Source organism: Stegodyphus dumicola, chromosome 2 (genome assembly GCF_044657685.1).
Source record: "Stegodyphus dumicola isolate Sdum_Otavi_A_Nest chromosome 2, ASM4465768v1".
NCBI classification, from domain to species: Eukaryota; Metazoa; Arthropoda; class Arachnida; order Araneae; family Eresidae; genus Stegodyphus; species Stegodyphus dumicola.
The window spans coordinates 275,804,163-275,828,665 of NC_140769.1; the positions used below are offsets into that span (position 1 = coordinate 275,804,163).

Here is a 24,503-nt window from a genome sequence, read left to right on the forward strand (position 1 = left end):
GGATTTTCTAAAAAGTTATATGCACTGAATTCATGTCAGATACTTCACACACAAATCAGCTACAAGCACACATTTCTTTAGCATAGCAGCACACCAAAAAAAATCAAAAGAAGTAAAATGATGAACGCTGAGATGAACAGTTACTTAAGATTTAGATTATGTTAATAGATGTAAAACAGGAGAAACGTTAAAATGACCCACATCTTTCAGGTACTGAAATAAACTGGCACTGACATCTTTCCCAATTATATGGTCAAGAGGCAAGTCATATAACCAATAAAATGCTTCAATCTAAAACTGTTCAAATATGAACATTCAATTTCAATTAAAAGTGATATACTGATGAAACACTAAATTTGAACAAACAGGTTCATTCTTGGCCTTCAAAAGATAATTGAGTGTGACTCAAGAGTGACCAAACACAGATATTGGATTTGAATTATTCGATAAAGGGAAAGCAAGCAAAATCTATACACCTATCGAAAGGGGTGCTTTAGCAGAGGCTCTGTTAAGGGAACTGGTCTTTTTTATGTACAGGAAATAAATCACATAAACTTCATCTAGTCTCATTGTTTCAATGAAGAGATCCATAACAAGGCTAAATTAATTTTCATAATCTTATCCAACTGAATCTCTGTTTGTCTTAGCTGGTAGAAAAAATCTTTGATCTACAATCACCCTGCTTGACAGCTATGTGCATAGAAATTTTCAGTAAAAGTATTGATTGCGAATAAGCTTATATTAAGTACAATATTTTCAATAAACAGTTAAAAAAAACGTTAATTATAAGTGAATACACCTGTTCAATATATTTTCCAGAGCTTCAAGTAAAAATAAATAAGCACAATTTTGTTCAGTGATTACAGGTTACTGTTTGGGCAGAAGATTTTGTTACATGGATTATGGTCAGGCACACAAAGGCTACCTTGCCTAAGAACAGAGATGCTTTTATGGAGGACTTCCTAAGGGAAACCGGCTGGTATTCCGATTGTAGTGGGGAAAACCACAGAAAGGCCTATCCAACCAGTCTTATCATCATAATTTAAAACAGGGTCAAACTAGAAATGCTACTGATTACACCACTTGGCTACTAGTGAATGCTGAATGCAGAAAAATGCCTTATATTCCATCCGAGATCATCCTGCATAATTACTGAGAGAACTCCAACTTGCATTAATGATATTAACTAGGAAATGGTCTTGATTAAATAAAACACACATTTTCAATAAATAGTTAAAAAAATAATATTTTTTACTAGTGGATACAACTGCCCAAACTATTTTCTATAGCTTCAGGTAAAAATAAACGAGTATAAGATTATGAAGAAGTGCATGAAGATAACACCTGGCAGCAGAAAGATGGCATTAATTTCTATCCCAAATGATTCTGCATAAGGTCTAACTTGCAATAATGATATTAACTATGAAATAGACCTTTATTAAATATAGATCTTATTTTAGAAAAATACTTAAAAACACATTTTTTAGAAGATGATGAATCTCGCCAAACTACTCTCCATAGTTTCAGATAGAAATAAACATGCATAATATTATTAAGAAATGTCTGAAGATACAGCTGCCAGCCGAAAAATGGCATTTTCAGATAAAAATGATTACAAGTACACTATGCAAAAAAAAAGGGTTCTATATCTCCCATTCTACTGGGCCGATTGACAAAGTTCAAACTGTGTTTTCCATGTCTCAAAAGTGTGACTTAGGATATACATTAGAGTTTTATGTATCACTTTTCTAACATAGGTATTCTGACATAAAATATGACCTTTTTTGAAGTAACATACAAATATTTTTCCATATTTCGATTCTACAACTCAAATTATGGCTAGATATTAAATTTTGTAATTTTTGGTAAGAAATTTAAAAATTTATCTTGGCGTGCGCCAAGAATAATTCACTTGGTGAACTTCTTAATTTATAGCAACCTATTTTCCTTTCCTTTTTCTTCATTGTCCATGAGCGTAAAAAAGTCATCGTTCATACTTTCAAATAATTTTTAACAAAGCGCGTAAACCACATATTCGTTATTATCGCTTATAATAAATATGCCAAATTTCAAAGCGCATGAAAATGTAAATTCATTTATATCTTAGGAAATTTTGAACAAAAAAACTCTAATTTTTTGCAAGTATGCTTAGAAATATGTCTACTTTAAGATGATAGCAAAACTTTTATAGGTATAATTCAAAATTTTTTTCAAAAAATTTATAAAAATACAAATTTTGAAAATAAATCAGGAAAAAAAGGCAATTTTTTTTTGGGGGGGGGGAATGAACCTAAACTTTGAATGGTGTTGGTGTATTTAATTTTGGCAAAGCACACTAGGGCTCCTAAACTTTGAAATATGAAAGGGAGTATCAATTAAGTTTAATAAAAAAGAGATATTAATAAATATATATATATCAAATTCGATTAATTTGTAGAGCTAATTTTTTAAAACTACGCATGAAAATGTAAATTCACTTATATCTTAAGAAATTTTGAATAAAAAACTAATTTTTTGCAAGTATGCTTAGAAATATATCTACTTTAAAATCATAACAAAACTTTATTAGGTTTAATTCAAAATTTTTTTTTGAAAAATTTATAAAAATTATTTAAAAATACAAATTTTAAAAATAAATCAGGAAAAACAGGCTTTTTTTTAATGAACCTAAATTTTGAAATATGAAAGGAAGTATCAAATAAGTTTAATAAAAAAAAGAGATATTAATAAATATATATATCAAATTCGATTAATTTTTAGAACTAATTTTTTAAAACTACTCGTGCAATTTTTACAAAACTTGGCAATTTGGCATAATTTGTCATAGAATCGAAACATGGGAAAAAATTGGCATGTCATTTCAGAAAAAGTTCGATTTTGCGTCAAAATACCTATATTAGAATAATGCTATATATTAGTCTAACACATATCCAAAGTCACACTTTCGAGACATGAAAAACGCAAGTTGAATTTCATTAATCGGCCCAGTAGAACGAGAGATATAGAACTGTCCCCTTTTTTTGCATGTGCAGTTATACTTGTGTTAAACAAATGTATGAATTAATTGTTTGCTTAACTGAATGCAGCATAGCAATTAAGGTTAAGGATGTCTTAGTGCAAGACTTTCTAAGGGAAATCAATCTCTATTCACAGAAGCAAAAGCCACAAAGATAACCAAACATTCTGATTGTTTGCCGGAATTTGAACCTGAACTGATCTACCATTACAGTACAAAGTCCGTAATCCGGACTCGTCAGGACTTCAGTGATTTCAGATTAGGGGTTTTTCTGGATTATAGATCATCAATTTAAATCTGGTAAGATGGCATGCAGAAATTATACAATTAAAAACATGAAACCGTAATTTATGAAATAAAGAGCAATTATGATCTAAAGGGTATCAAAATTTACAAAAAAAAAGCTTAATATTTATTTGTTTACTTTATTAAACATTTCTTTCAATGTAAGTTGTTTAAGTTGCTTCGTTTTTTTTTTTTTTTTTTTTTTTTTGTGCTAATACTTTCTCTTTAATTCTATAAACAGACATAATTTCTTGTTCAGTTACAAAGTTCCACTGTTTAAGTCCTACAATTGTGTCGAGAATACCGACTAACTTGTCAATCGAATTTTTTTTATTTTCAATAACCTCTTTGTCACTTTCTTTACTATACTATTGGAAGTGCACACGGGTAAACACTTTATGTGCATGCGTAAACATTAAAGTATCTCTATTTTGAATTAGTTCTGTTGAACGTTTTTAGTAGTTTAAAAGATAACTACTGTGAGATATTGAGACATTTTGCGAATATCTGAGGAAATTTAAGCATTTTGTTTTATTTGTTTTGATAATAATAAATTTTATTCATTTTTCATCAGACTTGTGCATTCAATTCATAACGAACCCACACGCACGCAAAAATTTTTGGTTAATTTTAACCATAAAGTAACTACAATGAATTACCAACTTTGTTCAGTCGATAAAAGATAGCTTAAATTTTAAAGCTAAATTAAAGATCTTATGCTTTGCCAAATGACAATAATTTGAGAAACTGTTTTCCATGAGGGCACATGGATGTCTAATTGAGACTATATTTCCCACACTTCTCAAATGCTACTTCTAAATTATTTCCATTCATCTCGTTCATCAATTTCTGAGGTACGATTGCGTCTGCAAATTTGGTTTCCTGGACTATTTTTTATATCATAAATAAATATAATGCACTTCCGTCAATGTTTAATAAACTGAAAGTACTAATACTTAGGTCAGTCAGAAAGTTAGTTACACCCCTTCGTAAAAATTACCGTCAAGGCTATTTTGATGAAACTGTCTGGCAACACTTCAAAGATTTAGCTGTATCATGTGACATAGCGGCTTTTATGAGGCAATTTTTGTTTGTCTAATAATCAGTCGTAAACAATGTCTTGACAGCTGCAAGTGGCATTGAAATTGATTGGTTTTTTGTAGGTGTAATTGCTTTGAAATTTATCTGCAGCTGCAAGAAATTTATGGTGAAAATGCAATGTCACGTCAAGCTATCACAAAGTGGTGCAAAACGTTTGAGAATGGGCATACAGATACGACGCTGAATGCATACATTATTGCAAACATAGTAAATACAATAACATAGATAACATAACAATAGATAAAATCTCTAATTAACTGGTTATTTCTCCTGGAAGTTTGCATAAAATTGTTGCCAATGAACTTCAATTTCATAAAGCTTGTGCTCATGGGTGCCTCATCTACTGATGGAGGAACATAAAGGGAAAAAAAGTGTGGCGAAATTTCTGCAAAGAAGTAATCAAAAGGAAGTAAATGAGTTTGTGACTGGAGATTAGTCCTGAATTCATCACTTGTCACCTGAAACTAAACAAAGCTCCCTTGAGAGGAAACATTCCACTTCCTCGACTCAAAAAAGTGTCGAACTGTTCCATCTGCGAGAAAGGTGATGTTAATGCTGTTTTTCGATAGAGAAGGTTTGGTGGCTACAGAGTTCATGCTGAATCAAGTTCCTCTGAAAATCTTGTGAAGGGTGCCACAATTAGTGCATCTTCTTACTGTGAAACATTAAAATGATTGCGATAATCACTTAAAAATCGATGGCCAGGTAAATTGTCAAAAGGCACTGTGCACCTGCAGAACAAGGCAAGACTGCATGCAACAAAACAAACGTGCAAACTTCTGAAAACGTTTAGGTAGGAAGTGTGCTGGATCACCCTCCTTATAGTCCAGACCTCGCACCATGCAACTTCCATGTTTTTGGTCCCATAAAAGCAGAACTTTCAAAGTAACAATACTACTCGGATCACGAGGTGAAAGCTGCATCCCAAGAATGGTCATCTTTGCAGAAGGCATCGAAAAACTTGTCCCACGCCTCGACAAATGCTTAAATATTGGAGGTAATTACGCTGAAAAGCAGATTTTGAATGGAACCTTATGATAACAATAGAGTTATAGTAAAATTTCTATCCTGTTTTGTTTTTTTAAGCAGTGCAACTAACTTTTTGACTGACCCTCATAAATTTAACTGTAATTACATCGTAATTCTAGTTAAAGTACACACAGTATGATTATAACTGTGGCTGTAATTTTTTGTAGCTGTAATTATAAATAATGCAATTACAATTATGTTGTAATTGAATGATCTGCAATTATAATCATACTGTAATTGTACAATTTATGTTACATTGTAGTTGAATTAATTGTATCTCCAATTACATTCAAAATTAATTAATTGCAATTATATTGTAAATCAATTAACTGCAATTACAATTACATTGTAATTGTACATTTTGTAATACAAATACACTTTTACTGTCTGATTTATAATTACATTGCAAATGAAGGATTTCAAATTGTAATTACAAGTAATTCAGTCACAACATACTTAATTATACTGTTATTGAGTTACTTATATTTGCAATTACATAGTAATTTAATTATTAATCAATTATAATGTAATTGAATTATGTTTAATTCTAACTTATAGTTTATTAAAAAAAAAAAAAAAAAGAGGTTAAGTTCCTTTAGAGTTCTGCAGGAACGACTGGTGCAACTTTAGTGAGTTCACCAACATTTAAGGTTTGGTGTCTAACTTTCACGGTCCATGAGATAATACCCAACTACCCTTTTTTTAATGGGTAATCAAAACCAAATGATTTCAGATGCCAACAATCACATTTCTGGGTGAAAATAATGAAATATTATGCCAAATTAAAAAAAAAAACACTTGTGAGAAGCTCTATGTATAAGAGAAAAACAGGAGAAATATATTGCAAATCGGATTTGCAGGAGTGCAACTGAAAATCAGAAGCAAAACATAATTTCAAACACCAGAATGCAATACATAAGAGTCGCGGCTATCATCATCAAATTTAGCTATTTGCAACTGAAAATCAGAAGCAAAACATAATTTCAGACACCAGAATACAATACATAAGAATCGCGACTATCATCATCAAATTTAGCTATTGTTCACTATACATACTTGGCTATGTATCATGAGCTTGGCGACTAACGAAAAGGTGTTCGTTAAATTTTATCTTGCTTTTATTGTGCACTGAGACAATTAAGCTTGAATTGTATTAGTTTAATTATTTATTATACTTATGTCTATTTCTTGCACATGCTAAAGGCTTATCAGAGTTCTGAATAAATAAATTCTCACATACAATGTCTCACAAAAAAGATGGGACACTTGTGCTTTACAAAAGGAAACTGTAGTAAAATAAATTAAAATAACATGTAAAAAATGTTTGTGGGTGTGTTTCATACTTAAGTTTAGTAACAATTATTACACAACATACATTTTCTCAAAATATTAAAATATTAATTGAATAAAAATACAATTGTTTAGAACGGAGCAAAAAATTGCTCACGTAAGTGATGGGACATTTACTTTAAATTAAATACTTATCAAAAAATTTTACTTTTTAAAAGGTTTTAATATTTTGTTGGATTTCCTTTTACTTTTAAAACATGATTTAATCTTCTTGGGATGGATTCGACTAATTTTTTTGTGATTTCTGGAGTGATTTTACCCCATTCTTCTTGAAGCACAGATTGTAATTGTTGTTTTGAAGAAATAGTGTGTTTGCAAATTCTTGACTCCAATTCTTGCCAATTATTTTTTATGGGATTTAAGTCTGAAAATTGTGGTGATGTTTTTATTATTTCAGGACAGTTTTACAGCAGCCAGAGTCTAACGTTCAAAGCAGTGTGCTTGGCGTCATTGTCCTGGCAGAATTTAAAATCGTTATGAAGGTTCAATTTTCATGCTGAAGATTTCAAATTTTGATTTAAAATGTCAATATATTTGTACTGATCCATTATACTGTCAATAAAAACAAGATTACCAACTCCGGGGGACCACATACACCCCCATACCATAACTCCTCCTCCACCATGTGTTACTGTTGGCACCAAGTTCTGTTTGCGAAATTCTTCCCTGGGTTTTCTCCACACCAAGATTCTACCGTCAGAACCAAATATATTAAATTTACTCTCATCAGGAAATATAACGTCATTCTAGTAATCAGAATTCTTATTTATGCTGGATTTCTCGAAAGCCAGTCTGAGTTTTCTATTCTTTTCACTTACGAAGAATTCTTTCCTGGCTGCTTTACCGTTATATCCAGCATATCGAATTACTCTTCTAATAATAGTCTCAGGATTAACAATTACTCCATATAATGCTTGTAAATCAGCAGCAACTTTAGAAGCACTCATTCTTGGATTTTTTTTAATATTTCGAATGATAATTCGGTTTATTCCATTGGATAGCTTTGATGGTCGGCCAGGTCTTTTTTTATCCTGAATCATATGATTCTTTTTATATCATTTAATGATATTGAAGACTCTTGAATAACTCAAGTGAACTGTTTCAGCAGTTTCTCTAATAGATTTTCCACGTTCAATATGTAAATTAATAACTAATTTTGGAATTTCAGACAAAGTTTCTTTTCGTTTAGCATTCATGGCTGCACAGAGCTAAAAAACACAAAAATTTCAAAACAAACTGGAGAGAAATACTGCAGACGATTTTATAAATTATTTCCAATTGCTTTTGAGTAAAAATAAAAACCCCAGAAATATTTTTATTGTAGTACGTAGTAGTATCTAATGGTGTCCCATTACTTATGTGAGCCATTTTTTGCTTCGTTCTAAACAATTGTATTTTTATTAAATTAATATTTTAATATTTTGAGAAAAATGTGTGTTATGTAATAATTGTTACTAAATTTAAGTATGAAACACACCCACAAAAAATGTTTTTTTAATTTATTTTATGACAGTTTCCTTTTGTAAAGCACAAGTGTCCCATCACTTTTGTGAGACACTGTATACTTAAGCCTTATTGAGGGCCGCGCTACATACTGCTTGATGCAGTCTCTGTAGGTCCTAAATTCTGCAACCTTGTGCCGAATTAAGAGTCCTGGCGCTGGTTCTGGGTTTATGTGAATAACAAATCAGTTATTCTTAATTCAAATAGCCCTAACTGTAATCTTTGGGTCTATGAATATCATCAACAAAACCTATTTTTAGCATATGGAAAGAAATTTTTGTTAAATTTTTCCTTGTCAACATATTTTAGCGCATTTAACTTAAATCTGCGAGTCATTAGTTGAGTTGTCCTGTCTTGATAAACATGCGGCGATGAAAGGAAAGCATAATAAATAATGAGTTGGCATCAGATCTACGATGCATGCAGCAACGGAGCCAAATTACTGATCGTACAAATTTACGCTAAAATGATTGTTTCTTCAATAACAAGGTATTTTATTTAGTATCGAAGTGAAATTAAGAATCCGGACTCTCCAGATGTTTTATTATGTGCTGAAGGGGAAATCAAATGCGCATGCTTAAAGCCTACGAGGAAAACATTGGTGGTGGTTTTGAGGTCCGGATTTTAGATTACTCTGGGGATAATGGACATCCGGATTTCGGACTCTGTACTGTATACTGGTGGATAGTTATTTCAGAGCAGCCTATGAGGAAAACGTTGTTGGTGGTTTTGAGGTCCAGATTTTAGATTACTCTGGGGATAATGGACATCCAGATTTCGGACTCTGTACTGTATACAGTGATGGATAGTTATTTCAGAGCTGTTCTAATTTTAAAAAAAACAGTTTTAAAAGACAAAATTAAGTAATCAGCATTTAAATCTGTTGCATTCCAATTTTATGAAGAATTTTAAAAAAATCGAATACATTAAACATATTTTGCTTTTTATGAACATTTAAAAAATTAGATTATTAAGCAATAATTATTATACAATAATATTTCTAATTATAATATGTTTAGATATCATATTTAATTATAATTTACTTTCATCTTAAAAATAAAACAACCATTAAATGAAAATAAATCTGATTAAGAAAAAAATCGAAAGAATATTTCAAATTTTCATAAGATTTCGAATTAAGCATGCAAAAAAGCAAGGGTTAGAGAAAGGAGCATGACACAAAGCAGAAATGCAAACACAAATAATGAAGAAAATAAAGTTTATACACCGACAACAGAAAACAGAGTATATAAATAAGCCAGAAAAGTGGCATTACACATAGACTGACCAGTAGCAGTAGACTGAGACATCTGAGCAAGACTTGCAGTTTGAAGAGCAGAATTGTAGTCTTCAGATGTTCTATGAAGACTGTTTGAACCAGGAGGAATATCTACCAGACATGACACACATATAATAAATATTATACAGATTATTAAAATAAATAATAGCAGTAATTGTGTGGTAAATGATGCTTCGTGTTTTAAGGAGAATACTCCTACATTACTAGAAAATACATTAACATTATTATTTCTTTCCTCTGACATAACAATCAATATAACAAATTTACAATATTTTGAGAATATGTTCTCATACTTAAAAGATTATTTTTATGATACTAAAGAGGAGGAAAGCTGCTAGTAATGAGACAAAGAAAAGAAAATAATATAATCCAAAAGTTTATATGAAATGATAAGATATTACATAAAATTACACGAAGAAATAATCCCATTTTATATGGAAAATGTCAATATCTAAATAAAGTACAGATCTTAGACATGTATAAAATAATTTACAAAGCATGAATGTGTAAGTTTTGGTGTTGCACATTATTTCCAAGCCATTTAGATAGGAACATAAATTAAATATTCATCACATAATGAATAATTTACTTAATCATTATTTATAATCTTTGGTATTTTCTGATTATCCAAGCACACCTGAAAATTGTTCATAAGCCAACAGACTATGCTGTCAAAAGAAGCAGCCCATGACACTGCCCAAACATATTTGCATTGCAACCCAAATATGCAGGCATACAGCAGATGAGCATTAGAAATAATCTTGCACTTCAGATGTATGAATATCATGCAGCTATGTATCACCATTCACTGTTGTTTAACATTTAGTCCACATTTTTTACTGGTTTTATTACACTACTTTAATTTTCTCAGATGCTTAATATACTAATTTATCATGCCCTTCGATAATCCTGTGAACCGTTTGTTTGCATTATAATGGAGCAACAGCTCTCTTTGCATAATTTTCATTCAATATGTTCTGAAAGTTTTCCCAAATTGCTATAGTAGACAAGAACCAGACTGTCTACACTTACTCAGTCTCTAAAAAGACAAAATCTTACTCTTCTAGTAAATGCATTCAGAGATTTCATCAAAATGTCTACAGGCCAGACCCATTGTTTAATAAACTATGAATGCCATATATGACACTTTCCAGAAAGTGGCATCACAGATTTTGGATAACATAAATGAACTTGGCTGTTGATCAACAACACAGAGACAATGAATGAACATATATGGACATTTTGGATTCCTTATGGGAATATTCAATCTTTTTGATAACTGTGCTGATGCATATGCATACTGAATGCTACATGTCAGCAGCAATCCATCTTCTATTTTGCAAAGATAAATTTCAGTCTTAATGGGCCATAAACAATGTTATGTTAATAAAATATCTGTTGATATATAATAAAAATATGTAATTTTAAGATTCTTCTTATAATATTAATTGCATATAAACTTTCTAAACAAGTTTTATAGAGAAAATGTCATTCAGACCAAATACAAAATTACATAAAAAAATTTTAAATACCATCTTGAATACATTTTTCATGAAAATATTTGTCTTTAATTTTAAGGCTTAAAATGTAATCCAAATTACTGAGATCTATACTTGTGATATACTAAGAATAAGTTTACCTCAATGAGATTATTGATATTCATATAAAATACCAATATACCAACATATTATGTCTTTAGGTAAAGGTGCCATCATCTGGTTAGGCTAAATATTTCTGGCAAATCAAGCAACATTTTACCATCATGGTGTACTTAGGGACCCAGAAACAAATTTTTAATTTTGGCTAAAATCACAACAGTTCCTACATGCATTATCTTTCGATCCTTTTTGCATACAATTAGCACTGTCAATCTGGAATTTTTGGGTAGGACAACCATTGCTTATTATACAGTGAGAAAACAGAAAATTCCAGTCTTTCTCTCAATCTTGTGATTCCCTTTTCATCAATATATGGGAAAAAACTCTTCAAAGCAAATATTTTTTCAACTGAATTACCTTCTTTTGGAGATTTCTACTCTTCGGCAAAAAACTTCCTTTGCTTGTCTTATTATTTAAATCTTATCTGAAAATTTTCTGCTTCTTGTAACTCTTATTAGAGTTCCTTAAATATCGCTAGATTTTCTTAATTTTGCAATGAAACGTGTTGTAATGTTAACATGTCGGAGTACGTTTCTGGTTTCATTTTAGTGCTAAAACCAGTTTCTGGTTTTACATTTACTGATTTGAATATTAATTGTATAAAAAAGTTTTCAGAATTTGTCCCTTCATTTTAGCTTTGAACACAATTTAAATTTAAGAGCTTAGAGACATGTATGTTTACGATCGTTTTGAACTGAATCTGTTTTCAAGAATACCTATGGGGAAATCATAATTCAACTCTAAAACTGATAGACATTCAATAGCTGATGTTACATTTCCACCTAAATATGATTTCAAATACATGAATTTTCTAATTTTTAAAAACATAACATTATCATGAATTGTAACTTTTAATTAATTCCAAAAATTCATCCAATTGTTAGTCTTCATCAATTTTATGAATTAGCATTCATCTGTCTGAACAGCAGATTTTTGACACTTTGAATATTAAACATCTTTAAATAACAACTGATTTTTGACTTTGTTATTATTATTTTATCATTATATTCCACAAAAATTTTTATATCTGACTCTAATTCTCAGTCATTTTCAATGAAATACTGTTTATTTTCATCTTTCTGTTTCCTTGCAATTTAACAATTCCAAACAATTTTCTAACTCTTCTTGTATTTCTTTTTCTAAATATTCATCTACATTTTTAATAACTTGTGTTACAGAAAGATCTAGATATGCTCATTTATTTATAATTTTTTGTTCCATTTTAAGTATTTGCTTAAAGTGCTACTCTAAAAGCAGAAAACACTACTTTCAAATACCAGACTCTAAGTTTTACTTTTGAGGCTAATGCACAATATTATGAAATAGATCAAAACAAAACTACTAAAATCAAAGAATGATGTACATGGGATGGAGGATTCTTCATCTTTTAATTAAAACTTAAATAACTACATACACATGTGGAAAAATGGCCACGCAACTGTAACTGAATGATGTAATTATAATGTGCATCTAGATGACTATGCAGATGAGTAAGTATGACGATGAGAACAGCAGATACGTAATATTGTGACAATTATTCGCCCCCCCCCCTTTTTTTTTTCTTAATCACTTTTAATTTTATGTAAGTAAAATAATCAATAAAGTAAAATAATAGCTTAGTAATAACTCGATGTGTATTAGTGATGTTTTTCCTGTAATTTTGGTATAAGAATTATAAAAGTTCCTGCCCCATGTAATTCATATTTGAATTTCTTGTGCTTAGAATAGCATTCCTATTAATGATTATGGATTAACAATATTGTAAAACTTTCAAGAGGATCACAAGTAAGCATTTTATACCTTTATACCTTTTACTTTGAATGCAATGCTCAAGGCATAAAAAACATAGCTTGCGAAGAAAATTTTCAAAAATTAAAAAATTAAAATCGAATTGTTGAATGAACCAGCAATACTACACTAATTTCAAGAACTGACGCTGTGGTAAAAAATGAAAATATTAAATATGATATCTTATAGGAACATCCAGAAGTTTCAATTAAAAAAATGAATAAATTAAAATACTTAGATAATCAAACTGAACATTTGATTGATGTAAACTTAACTGAGAAGGAACAAACTATATCTACATCTATTGAAACTCAAATAAAATTTCATTAACTCATCAACACCTGAAAAATGCTCAGAACTTGACAGCTTAAATATACTCTCATCAATTAAACTTCTTAAGTAAATAATCAAACCGTATTCCGGAGACCCAAATATTGGAATGATTTTTTGAATTCATTTGAAAGCACTACCAAATGAAATGATTCACTTTCAAAGATTGAATAATTTCCCTACATAAAAACATACTTGATTGGAGAAGCATTAAATGTAGCATCTGGTTTTGTGTTAACTGGCAAAAATTATGACAACTGTGTAACATTACATACAGGTTGTTTTGGTTGCAAAGATACTTTTATGAGTAAAATTTTAAACTTGTAAAGGGTTAAAAATTCTTCTAATGTTCCAGCTTTGAGAGGTATTTGATGAGCTTGACACTGCTATACAAAATTTATATTCAGTCCAAGAAGATTCAAAATACTATGGTCCAATTTTGAATTTAATTGTCCTAAATTTATTGCTAGGAAATCTTGTTTCAAGATTTTAAATGAAACACAAATTCAAAATGTGATGTTACTGGTCCGAACCTTCTTTTTCAAAATGTGAGACTGAACATCGAGAAACAGCATTTTTAGCTCTACGTGGCAGAAAAGTTTCTCAACAAATTCAAATAATCATTAAACATACAAATGTCATTATTGTAATGGATATGGTCATTTATCTAAATTTTATCTGATATTCATTGCAGGGTCATAAATTTTTCATCTGTGTTTAAAAAAAACTCAGAAGCAAAACACACTGCAACAGCTGAAAGAAAGAATACTGTCATAGCAATGAAATTTAACACACCAAACTCATTCATAAAGTAATCCAAATTAATGATATGCCACTCATAGCTCTGCTGATACCAGAAATGAAACTACAGTTATAAGTAGCAATGATTAAAACAAATAGGAAATCATTTTTTAAATGTTTTCTTAGTATGTTGACTGGTTTTAGTAATGGCAAAATTAAACCAATAGTTTATTTTACAAACAATATTTTAATAGATACGGAAGTATTTCTGACTAATATTTATGTTGCTGACAGTAATATAGTACAATTCAATGCTATAACGGACATGGAAATCCTTAGACAAGGTGAAGTTAACATAAACAAAAATGACATTCATATTTCTAAACATGTTGTGCAACAAACTGATCTGGAAGATGAGTACATCAATAACATTTCCTTTAATCACACATTCAAATTAGAAATAGGTGCTACAGAAGAACAAGTTGTGATTATTGAAAATCTTGTCTCTGATTACATACCTCTTAAATCCAAAATTACGAGTACTGAGCTGACTATTCAAGACAAAGATAAAAAACTAAATTTCATAGTTCTTTCATAGTAGATAAGGAAGTACAAACTTGGTTAGTTGACAAAATAACTGAACCACGTTCTTCCAAATAATTCTAGGCAAGTTGAAGTAGTAAAAAAGAAAGATAGTAGCCCTAGAGTATGTGCAGACTACCATAAATTAAACAAAAAAGATAGTTAAAGATTGGTATCCATTACTGTTAATAGAAGATTTACTTAATTAACTGCAAGATGCTTGTATGTTTACTACCGTCAATTTAAAATATGCTTTCTCCCATGTTAGTGTTAATAAAAATAGCTGTCATTACACTTTGTTTATCTCATAAAATGGACAGTACCAGTTTTTACATGAATCTATCAATATCTGTACCTCACTTTCTTCAAAGATTTGTAAATTCAGTTTCAAGTATCTAATCTTGCAAGATCATGTTTTACTCTATTTAAATGATATCATAATTTCCACTAAAGATTAAGTTATTAAGCACTTAAAATCCATTTTTTCAACTGCTTCTGACTATGGACTTGAAATTAATTTTAAGAAATCTAAACTTTTAAGTCACAAATTTGAATGCCATGGTCATGTCATCGAAAATGGTAAAATGTTCTCATCTCCTCTTAAAACAGCTGCTGTTATTTATTACCCTGAACCCAAAAGTCACAAAGACTGACAAAGTTTTCTTAGTCTTGCCAGATATTTTCATAGGTTTATTCCAAAGTTTTCCACAGTTGCTCAAAAATTAACTGAGCCTTTTAAAAACAAACAATGATTTCCATTTGGTGACAATGTCAGAAAAGCTTTCGAAACATATTTTTTAATCTTCCAAAAACATTTATGTGAAAAGCCCATATTTAGCCTCTATAATTAGCAGAGCAATACTGAAATACACATTGATGCCAGTATCCGGAGAAAACATTTCAAAATCATTACTGACTGCAATGCTTTCAAAATGACCACGAACAAGGACTTAAATACAAAAATAGCATGCTGGCCATGGATGTTAGAAGATTCTGACTATGAAATAGAACACAGAATGGGAATACAAATGAAACATACTGATGCATTGAGCAGATTCCCCTGTCAAGATAGGCTCGTTTTGAAAATATAAAGTACTCAAGAGCAAGATGATCACATTCAAACTACCAAAAAAGTCTTAAAAGTTAAACCTTATGACAACTATTGTGTTAAAGCCAATGTACTTGATAAATCTGTAGACAGTAACGAATCACTTGTTGTTCCAGAATCAATGCAATCCGATATAAATTAAGGATGCACATCTTCGTGGACATTTCAAATGATCTGAAGAAATCAACAAAAATGAATTTTATATACCCAGAGAAAAAATTTATAACTATATCGCAAATTAAGTAAGTTCTTTGCATATTAATTAATCGTAAATGTGGAAAACAAGAAAGCTCATTCTATACCTAAACAAAATGTTCTACTCCGTCAAGTCAAAATTACAGTTCTGTTAAATGCAGAGATTCAGTTAGATCACATCAATACTCATGATGATCTCCAAAAGGAAGCTAAAAAACAAATTTTGAAAGTGCATTCTGAAACGTTCAAAACTTACAATTTCGATGTATCCCATTACATAAGTTTCAGCTCCATGATACAGAGGCAAGATATCATTGGTATAGAGGCTTCATGATATATCAAGCATACACAATATGGACCTGGTCTCAGACTCAAAGTTTTTTTAAACCGAACAAGATCATGAAAATTAAGCCAAATGATGCCAATTATTTCAGATGTATGGAGTTTTCTACGATATACGTTCACTCTCACACACATACAAAATTAAACATGTAAGGAAAAGATATTATGAAATATTTAATTAATTTATATATATTTCCATAATTCTGTGTTACAAAAGAAAAATATTATAATGCTATTGAATAGAAATAAAAATATATAAAAAATTCTCTTATTAAGAATTAAAAAAAATAACATATTTAAATAGAAGAAAAGAAAATACATCAACTAAAAAACATGAAACGATGCTAAATAACAGCAAAAATTGTGAAGCAGCACTTTTCAGCAAAATTACCATAACAACTTGGACAACTATCACACCATATAACTAGTTTTCCACAGTGTACAAGAAAAATTCATATCCTTTGGGTATCCATGATACTTAGCTGACAGGACATTTAGCCGACATGAGCAGTTAGCCAACTAGACATTTAGCCAATAAGTCCATTTAGTCTATAAGACATTTAGCTAACAACACAAATATTTAAACAAAAACATGCAATAATGTCTTAGTAAAATTTATCAATACTTACCTGACAAAGGTCATTCAAGAAGGCATATGGAAAATTTTGTCTTTGTTTAATGCTAGGCAGAGAACAGATTTTAAAATTAGACAAAAACATAACTTTATGTTGGTGAAGATTTTGAAATCAATTTCAAGGGCAATTAAGCATCTGCCAGAAGCAAAAAAAATATAATAAATTGCAGCTATTGGAGAAGCAAAACAGTTTTACATGGAAAGCAATAGCTGGAATAAAATGGAAATATGCTAGCATGGTCTCTTGGGAAAAACAGTAATGAATAAGAAAGCTAAGATATTAGAATTTTGAAATCATTGAAAGAATTGGATTGAAATTAATGTCATTATCTAAAGACTAAAAATTTGGGGAACTGTAAGAAGGTTCAAGGAAATTAAATTCACCAAATGAAGAAGTTTTGTGAATAATTTTTGTGAAACCAAAGTCAAACTTGTTGTTAATATCACTTTGCGATTGGGTACTGTGTACATAGGATTTTAGGAAAAAAACCTACAAAAATTTTCAATGAGGTATGTGCTTACAGTGAAAAATATACTGCGCCATATACAGGAAATTGTTTGTAAATACTGTGAAATAGGATGTTTAATACAGAATATTAAACTAGTTTTGTGTATACTTCACAAAAAAAATTTTTCCTTTTATTTTTGTGTATACTTTACAAAAAAATTGTTTACTGAAACAAAATAAACTCTATTTTGCAGTTACCAGTCTTATATCAAACTGAAAAGATATCAGTGAGAAACTACAGTGCAATCAGTGCTTCTGCAATTTGATTTCCTTCTTACTGTCATAAATTTACCACACTTGAATTAACACGTTAACTGCCACGGCACTTTTCCGATTCTGGTCCGAGAAGCCAAATCAATTTAATCATATTATATTATTAAAAATACTAATTATGATTAACAATCTTTAAAAGGTTAACTTTTTTTTTTAAAAAAAAAAAAAAGAAGAAGAAAGGGTCCTACAAATTATCTCGTAGTCGGCTTTTGTTAGACAAAGTTCTTCGCAGAAGCCCACTATGAATTGATTCGTGCAGACATGCTTCGACTTCGCCTCGGTACAGCTAAATCTACTCACTAAGTGAGTAAGAAACTTGTAGCGCCGCAAAAGTGGCAAGTCAAAAAAGTACGAGATAACTCGTATAGGGCATCCTGAAGAAGACCGCTAATACGAGTTATCTCATGTTGGGCAGTCAACATGTTAAGCATTTATCTTAAAATTAAACTGGATAAAACTTGAACATTTAATTTGTCTGTTGCAAATGCTAGACTTAAATAAAGATAAAAACATTACTCTTTTTATTATCTTGCATTTATATTCATGAAGCTTTCACATATAAAAGTTACATTATAGAAAATATTTTCATAAATGCTTATATTAAAAAAATACACTTCTTATGGAACTTATATCATAACTTATCAATGTGGCTTAACAAATGTCAGACAAACTGAAAATGCATTGAAATTTCTCATCAAGAAAAATTAATGGGTACTAACATATTTTCTTGTTGACCACAAAAGTTGGCTACCATTAAACAATGAATGTTGACACAAATCCTGCTAAAGCTGCATTAATCTTCCTCAAAAAAGTCTCTTGTCGACTTCTTATATTTTGTTAAGCCCAATTTTACTGAAAGTTTTGTTTAGAACATTATGAATACAGACTTTCTGCAAGCAATTGTTCCAATCCCTTAATGTTTCGTCATCCATATTCAACTGAACATGTTTTATCATTACTACGCTCTTTCTTTGATGATAGGATATTGGAACTTTGAAAATAATCCATTGCTTTTATATAAAGGTAGGTGCCAAATTTTAATAATTTTTTCAATTGCAAAGAAAAAAAAAAAAAATACAGCAATATCACTCAACTTATATCCTTGTTCATAGAAATAAAAGATGGCTTATCGAGAATCAAACAGGTTATCAGGGATGTAGCTAAGGGGGGGACATTTCTTCGTAGGCACAGCATCCAGTGGATGCCACACTGATGTTACAAATTTTTAGAATGAAATGCTTTCAACTCTTGGCAAACAGGAGGCGTGTGAGATATTCAGTTGTCCCTGGGCACTAAAAATCTTAACTATAGCTCTACAGGTTACATCAAAGGAAAGCGCAGATGTTATAAATCTGCTGTTACATCATGCTTATCCATTAACTGGCTCTAAATCTTGTTACCTGGTGATAGTTTCACAGTCAACAGGATAATACATAAGTACCATGTTATGTTCAGAAAAGAGAAATGAAAACATTTCAATAACATCACTGCTGGACATTTAATCATAATTTTGACTTAACATGGATCTGTGAAAATTAATAAGTTTTTCAATTAGTACACTGAATTTCCTCAAACCTTTTCCCATCAAAAAAAAAATGTTTTAGTTAATTACATCAACACATTCAAAATTCTAATATCTTTATTTGGTACTATTCCGTTTTGAGGACCGTAAAAAAATTGCAGCGAAAATGCATGCGCAAAAGTGCCAAATCTAGCAAATGTGCCCATTTAACAGCGTGCCAAATCTAGCATATGCGTTGATTTCAGACTGCGTAAGTTTATATAGTTCTATATTTCTTAAGATGCCATTGAAATACTAGTTTAATTTTTAAAACTTTTTTCAATATCCTATGGATTTAACAATTTGGGAATTGCCCTTGATGAAATGTCTGCAATAGAATTTTGGTTAAAGTGCAGAATCATCCACTGCTTGATGCGTTTTTAAAAATTGAACATACTCGGTATCCATGCACACATCGACCTATTTTCACTTCAAAAAAAATCCCAGAATTTCATAAAAATGGCACTGTGCACAACCTTGACTTTATCTATGTACACATAGAACTATTTTCACTTAAAAAGTAAAAGAAAATTGACAAAAATACAATTGTCTTTACCCTTATAAAAAGCGGCAAACAAAAAAGTGTGGGATTCTGCACTTTACCGAGAATTTTTTCAAAGAAAAAGGCATCGTTCATTATAGAAAATTATGTTTGAACAACCAACAAGATGAAATTATGCTTTAGCGATAACTCGGTAGCAAAATAGCGATGCATACATCCATTCAGTTCTGTTTAGCAATTTTTATATAAATTATAATAATGATCTGAAATAGTTATTTACTCTTATGCTTCCATTCAGTCATGTTTAGCCGATTTGATATAAATTATAATAATAAAAAAATATTATATGAAATTAACCTTTCATCTAAATTAAAACATCAATCTTAGATAGATATTTACTATTATCCCCTTCGAGCCGGGTAGCGAAAACGCGCACTTATCGCTGAGGCCGGCAGTGTCTTACGCGAGCGTCTCTCCAGGGCCGGGGGCTTTTTTGCTACTAAGCCTAAATCTATGAAATTTCCAAAGTATCAACGCATTGTTTAATAATGCTCTATAGAGTATTTAAACGGCTTATGCTTTATAAATATTTATATATATATACTTTAATTACCTTATTTCTTGTTTAAATGCATATTTTACACATTTTATTTTAATTACTCACCATTTTATGAATTTTAACATTATACATCTGAAATCTAAATATATTACTTAAAATTCTCTTTTCGTATGAAAAATTTGAAAACAGGGATCTACACACAGTCCTACGTTACATTCCTTGCACTCGTAATAACTCATTTGCCGTTTTGGAGGATTTTTCCGGGAATGTGAACAAACGAAGCATCGTCGTCTCATTTTCTTATCAGTCTCTTCTGAACAAAGTTTTGGAAAATGTCTTTCAGTTAATCTTTCAGAATCAATATCAGAATATCAGAATTTCAGAATCAATATCTGAAATATTTTGCATCATTTCTCCTATTTCATGCTCTGTTAAACATTTTCGACGCTTCGACATTGCAATGGTAAAAAGAAAGAATTCACGTCTAACAAGATCTAATTATTTTCTAAAAACTGAACTGCAAACCGAAATACCCAACACTTTAGAGCAAATAAAACTTCTCTACTTACAGTAAACAACTACCACGTGCGATTTAAAGAGAAGTCATAAATCACGCCATTCGGAAACATTTATTTCCCCGTTTGTTTATATAATCAAAAACACGTGTATGTGAGTCATGCTTCTCTCATTTCGAGTAGAAGGTCTAATTTACATGTATCTGAAACCATATGGACATACACTGCCATCTTGTGGCAGAAATTATAGCTTGAAAAATGTTCCAAAGTACTGGCACAAATACGTGACAGTCGGTAGAGAATGGAACAATCCTCTGGCACGCCTGCGTGTCGGCCAGTAGGTAAGTGTGTTCGTTGGTGGCACGTATACGTGACAGTCGGCGCGTAGGGGTTTTATACTTCTTTTCATGTGTTAGGGTTGCCGCAATTATTTTTGGCAGCACTGGCATCAATAATAGTTTGGCGATTTTTTACGGCCCTCAAAACCAAATAGTACCCTTCATTTTTACACATTTCATTACCATTTTTCTCGACACAACACTTTTCACTCTGCTCCGTCCATAGCTTTCCATGTAAAACCAATTTGCTTCTCGCAATGGTGGATTTTTTTTTTTTTTCTCTCTTTTCTGAAAAGAATATTGCCCTCTAAATCAACAGTTCTCTTTTTTTTCCCCCTTCAAAATCTATGCTGATTTAAGTTTGCTTCTCTGTCTGATTTTAAAATTTATTCTTTGTCCAGCATTAAATAAAGATAAAAATCCATTTATAAGCTTTCTTGTTTTGCACTCTATAAACCGACTCTGTAAGATATGCAAAGACAAATTTTACTACTAAATACACATTTTATCAGCAAAATGTGCTATCAAATATGACAAAGCAAATTAAATGCATTGTCAGCTAACTGGATGTGTCGCCAAAATATCTTGTCAGCTACATGCCTATGTCAGCTTAATGGGCGTGTCAACTATATGCCCTGTTGGCTAAGTGTCTTGTCAACTAAGTACTTGCAGCAATCCCACGGAATTATCACCTTGCTATAAATATTTTTTTAATATTTTGTCAATATCTTAATATCAAAAGCACAGATCAATGATTTACTGGTGGCAGGGAAAGAGATAGCCACATTCAAGAGGGTGGCTATCTCTATCTATAAATTTCTGACATGCCAAAATTAGTTTTAAAATCACAAAATAATTCATAATCATGTAGCTGCTCATAAAAAGTATTTTTTGAAAAAAAATTAGGATGCATTTACTGTATTTATGCGAATCTAATGTGCATCCCCATTTTAAAACTTTAAATAATAAAAAAAATTTTTGTCAGCGAATGTAATGCGCATCAATGGTATAAGGAATTTATTGAATCTTATTTTATACAACATTGGATTTGTATATAAACTATCAATCAATGGTATGATAATTTTATTTAAATTTAGATACCATATTTTATACAACAATGGATTTATACACAAAGTAGCAGAACATAGAATTAACCTATTAGTGGGGTATTGTTGTATGAAACAATCATTGTTAATTACCACTACCGTATATACAGTACCTATCATAAAATATGAACATGAAATAAATCATAACATTTGTATCTAGCTAACAGTTTCTGCAATCAGTAATTAATAGTAAACGTCTTTATTCACTAATGTTTTCATCACTGGAATCCTCGCAGCTCTCTTCGTCAGAAGCAGATTCATTTCTTCTTTCCTCATCATCATCGTCATCATCGGCATTCCAGAGCACGTCATCTTCACTTCCATTCAATGAATTTGAAATGCAGAATTTCTTGAAAGATTTCATAATCATTGGTGCTTCAATGCTTTTCCAGGCAGCAGAAACCCAGGATGCAGCACGCTTAATTTTTCCTGTCGGGGTCAATTCACGGTTTGGCTCAGAAAACCATTTTTCGTACTCCGCCTGAATGTACCCCTTAAAAGGTTTATTTATACTAACTTCCAGGGATTGTAACACAGACGACATCCTTCCAGGAATGATAACAAGATCACTGCCTAGGCTGTGCATTTTCTTTTTTACATCGTTGGTGAGATGACCACGAAATGCATCCAGACAAAGCATTGATGGTGGATAGGAGAGACAACCGGGACGCGTAATGGCAAACCGCACATTGAGTTGAACAGTGTTAAACGAATGTCGCATACTGCGCATGCCCAGAAACAAATTTGGCGTAATTATTATGTTGGCGCGATTTGAAAAGAGGATAAATACGGTATGTGGTAGATGTACCGCCATCTGATTGTAAACAAATCCGGCGTTTAAGTCTTCGTAGAGTATATGTGCAATGTAAAGTAATTACTGTGTAAAATTAGATTTTTTTCCTGTACTGCTCCAACAACTGGAAAGTTGAATGATACGATCAAGTTTAAATTCGATTGAAGAGTGCACAAAATGGGTAAAGGAAGTAGCGTAAATGCAGATGCTCCAGCGCGAGCTTCAAACCAAATGCTATTGCGAGATTGCTTTCAGGTATGTATATATTTTCCCATTTCAGTAAATTTGATATGTTATATGTGCAATATGTGATATATTGTATTTTAACAAATATACAGTTCATTAACATTTTTTAACATTTCCTAAATTTCTATATAATGTAGCATCTTAATCTTTCTTAAACATTAACTTATACTTGATAATCAATCTTCAAGTTCGAAAATAAGTTAACTGTAATTGCATTTGTTTTATGATCAAATATTTTAATTTGGCATTTGAGCATTTCTAATGGCATTTCTTTTTCTGTTTGACATCTCTGCTCTGTTAAGGTTATAACCAGTTAAATTGTTACTGTGTCTCTGAAAAATCAACAGCATTCTTAAACACCATTTTAAAAATATTTCTGTGTGTAGTATTTTATCAGTAGAATTTTTCCTAAATAAATACAGAAGTTATTATGAAAACATTTGAGAGTACATGTCTTGAAAGAGAAACAGTATTCGAAGTGTTTAGTCAATTATGATATATTAACAGCTATCATAACTTTGCATGTATGTTGTATGCATTATACATATATATATGCATAAAGACCCAATTTTGGCAATAAGTAGAGCTGTTACAAAATAATCATGAAGTCTAATGGAACGTACTCGTCACACATACTGGGGGAAAATCAAATTTATGTACGTATTTGCCACTCTTAAAGAATTTTTTGGGGGAATTACAAATGTACCAATTTCTTATTAATATATAATCATTTGTTAATATTAAAGAAAAATTTATTTCTTAACTTAACTAAGCCAGCTAAGTCATAGACCAAAATATGCGTTTCTGCAGATATTCAGAACTTCTGGAACTACGAATACATTCACAGTTACAAAATATGTAAAATATATTTCTTTTAAATGCTTGGAATATTCGGAAAAATATCTAAATTCAAAGAAATGGTAAAATACGTTTCACTTGCAGATTCTTTGTTATTTATTTGATTATATCACCATTAATAACAATGTTCACCCTCCCAGAATAAAAAATATATTGTTTATGTACTGAAGTCTTGGTTTGTTTCCCTTGACAAGTCAATTAATCTATCATCAATGATAATAGCTACCTTTTAAATACTTTTAATTTTGGCACTTAAAATGTTTGCATTTCAAAATAATATTT

At 30.7% G+C, this 24,503-nt stretch overlaps 1 protein-coding gene across 3 annotated transcripts in view; it reads right to left on the bottom strand.

The window, feature by feature from the left end:
- The window catches only part of Dora (zinc finger SWIM domain-containing dorado), a 159,700-nt gene that overhangs the window by 113,268 nt on the left and 21,929 nt on the right, over positions 1–24,503 (bottom strand). The window contains exon 3 of one of the 3 annotated variants that reach the window (XM_035358941.2): positions 9,573–9,674. The exons of 1 other annotated variant lie outside the window; for it this stretch is intronic. In XM_035358941.2, coding sequence (XP_035214832.1) covers positions 9,573–9,674 — 102 coding nt within the window. Of the gene's footprint in view, positions 1–9,560; positions 9,675–24,503 lie in introns of all 3 variants that reach the window. One more of the 3 variants, XM_035358940.2, reaches the window with a different exon arrangement.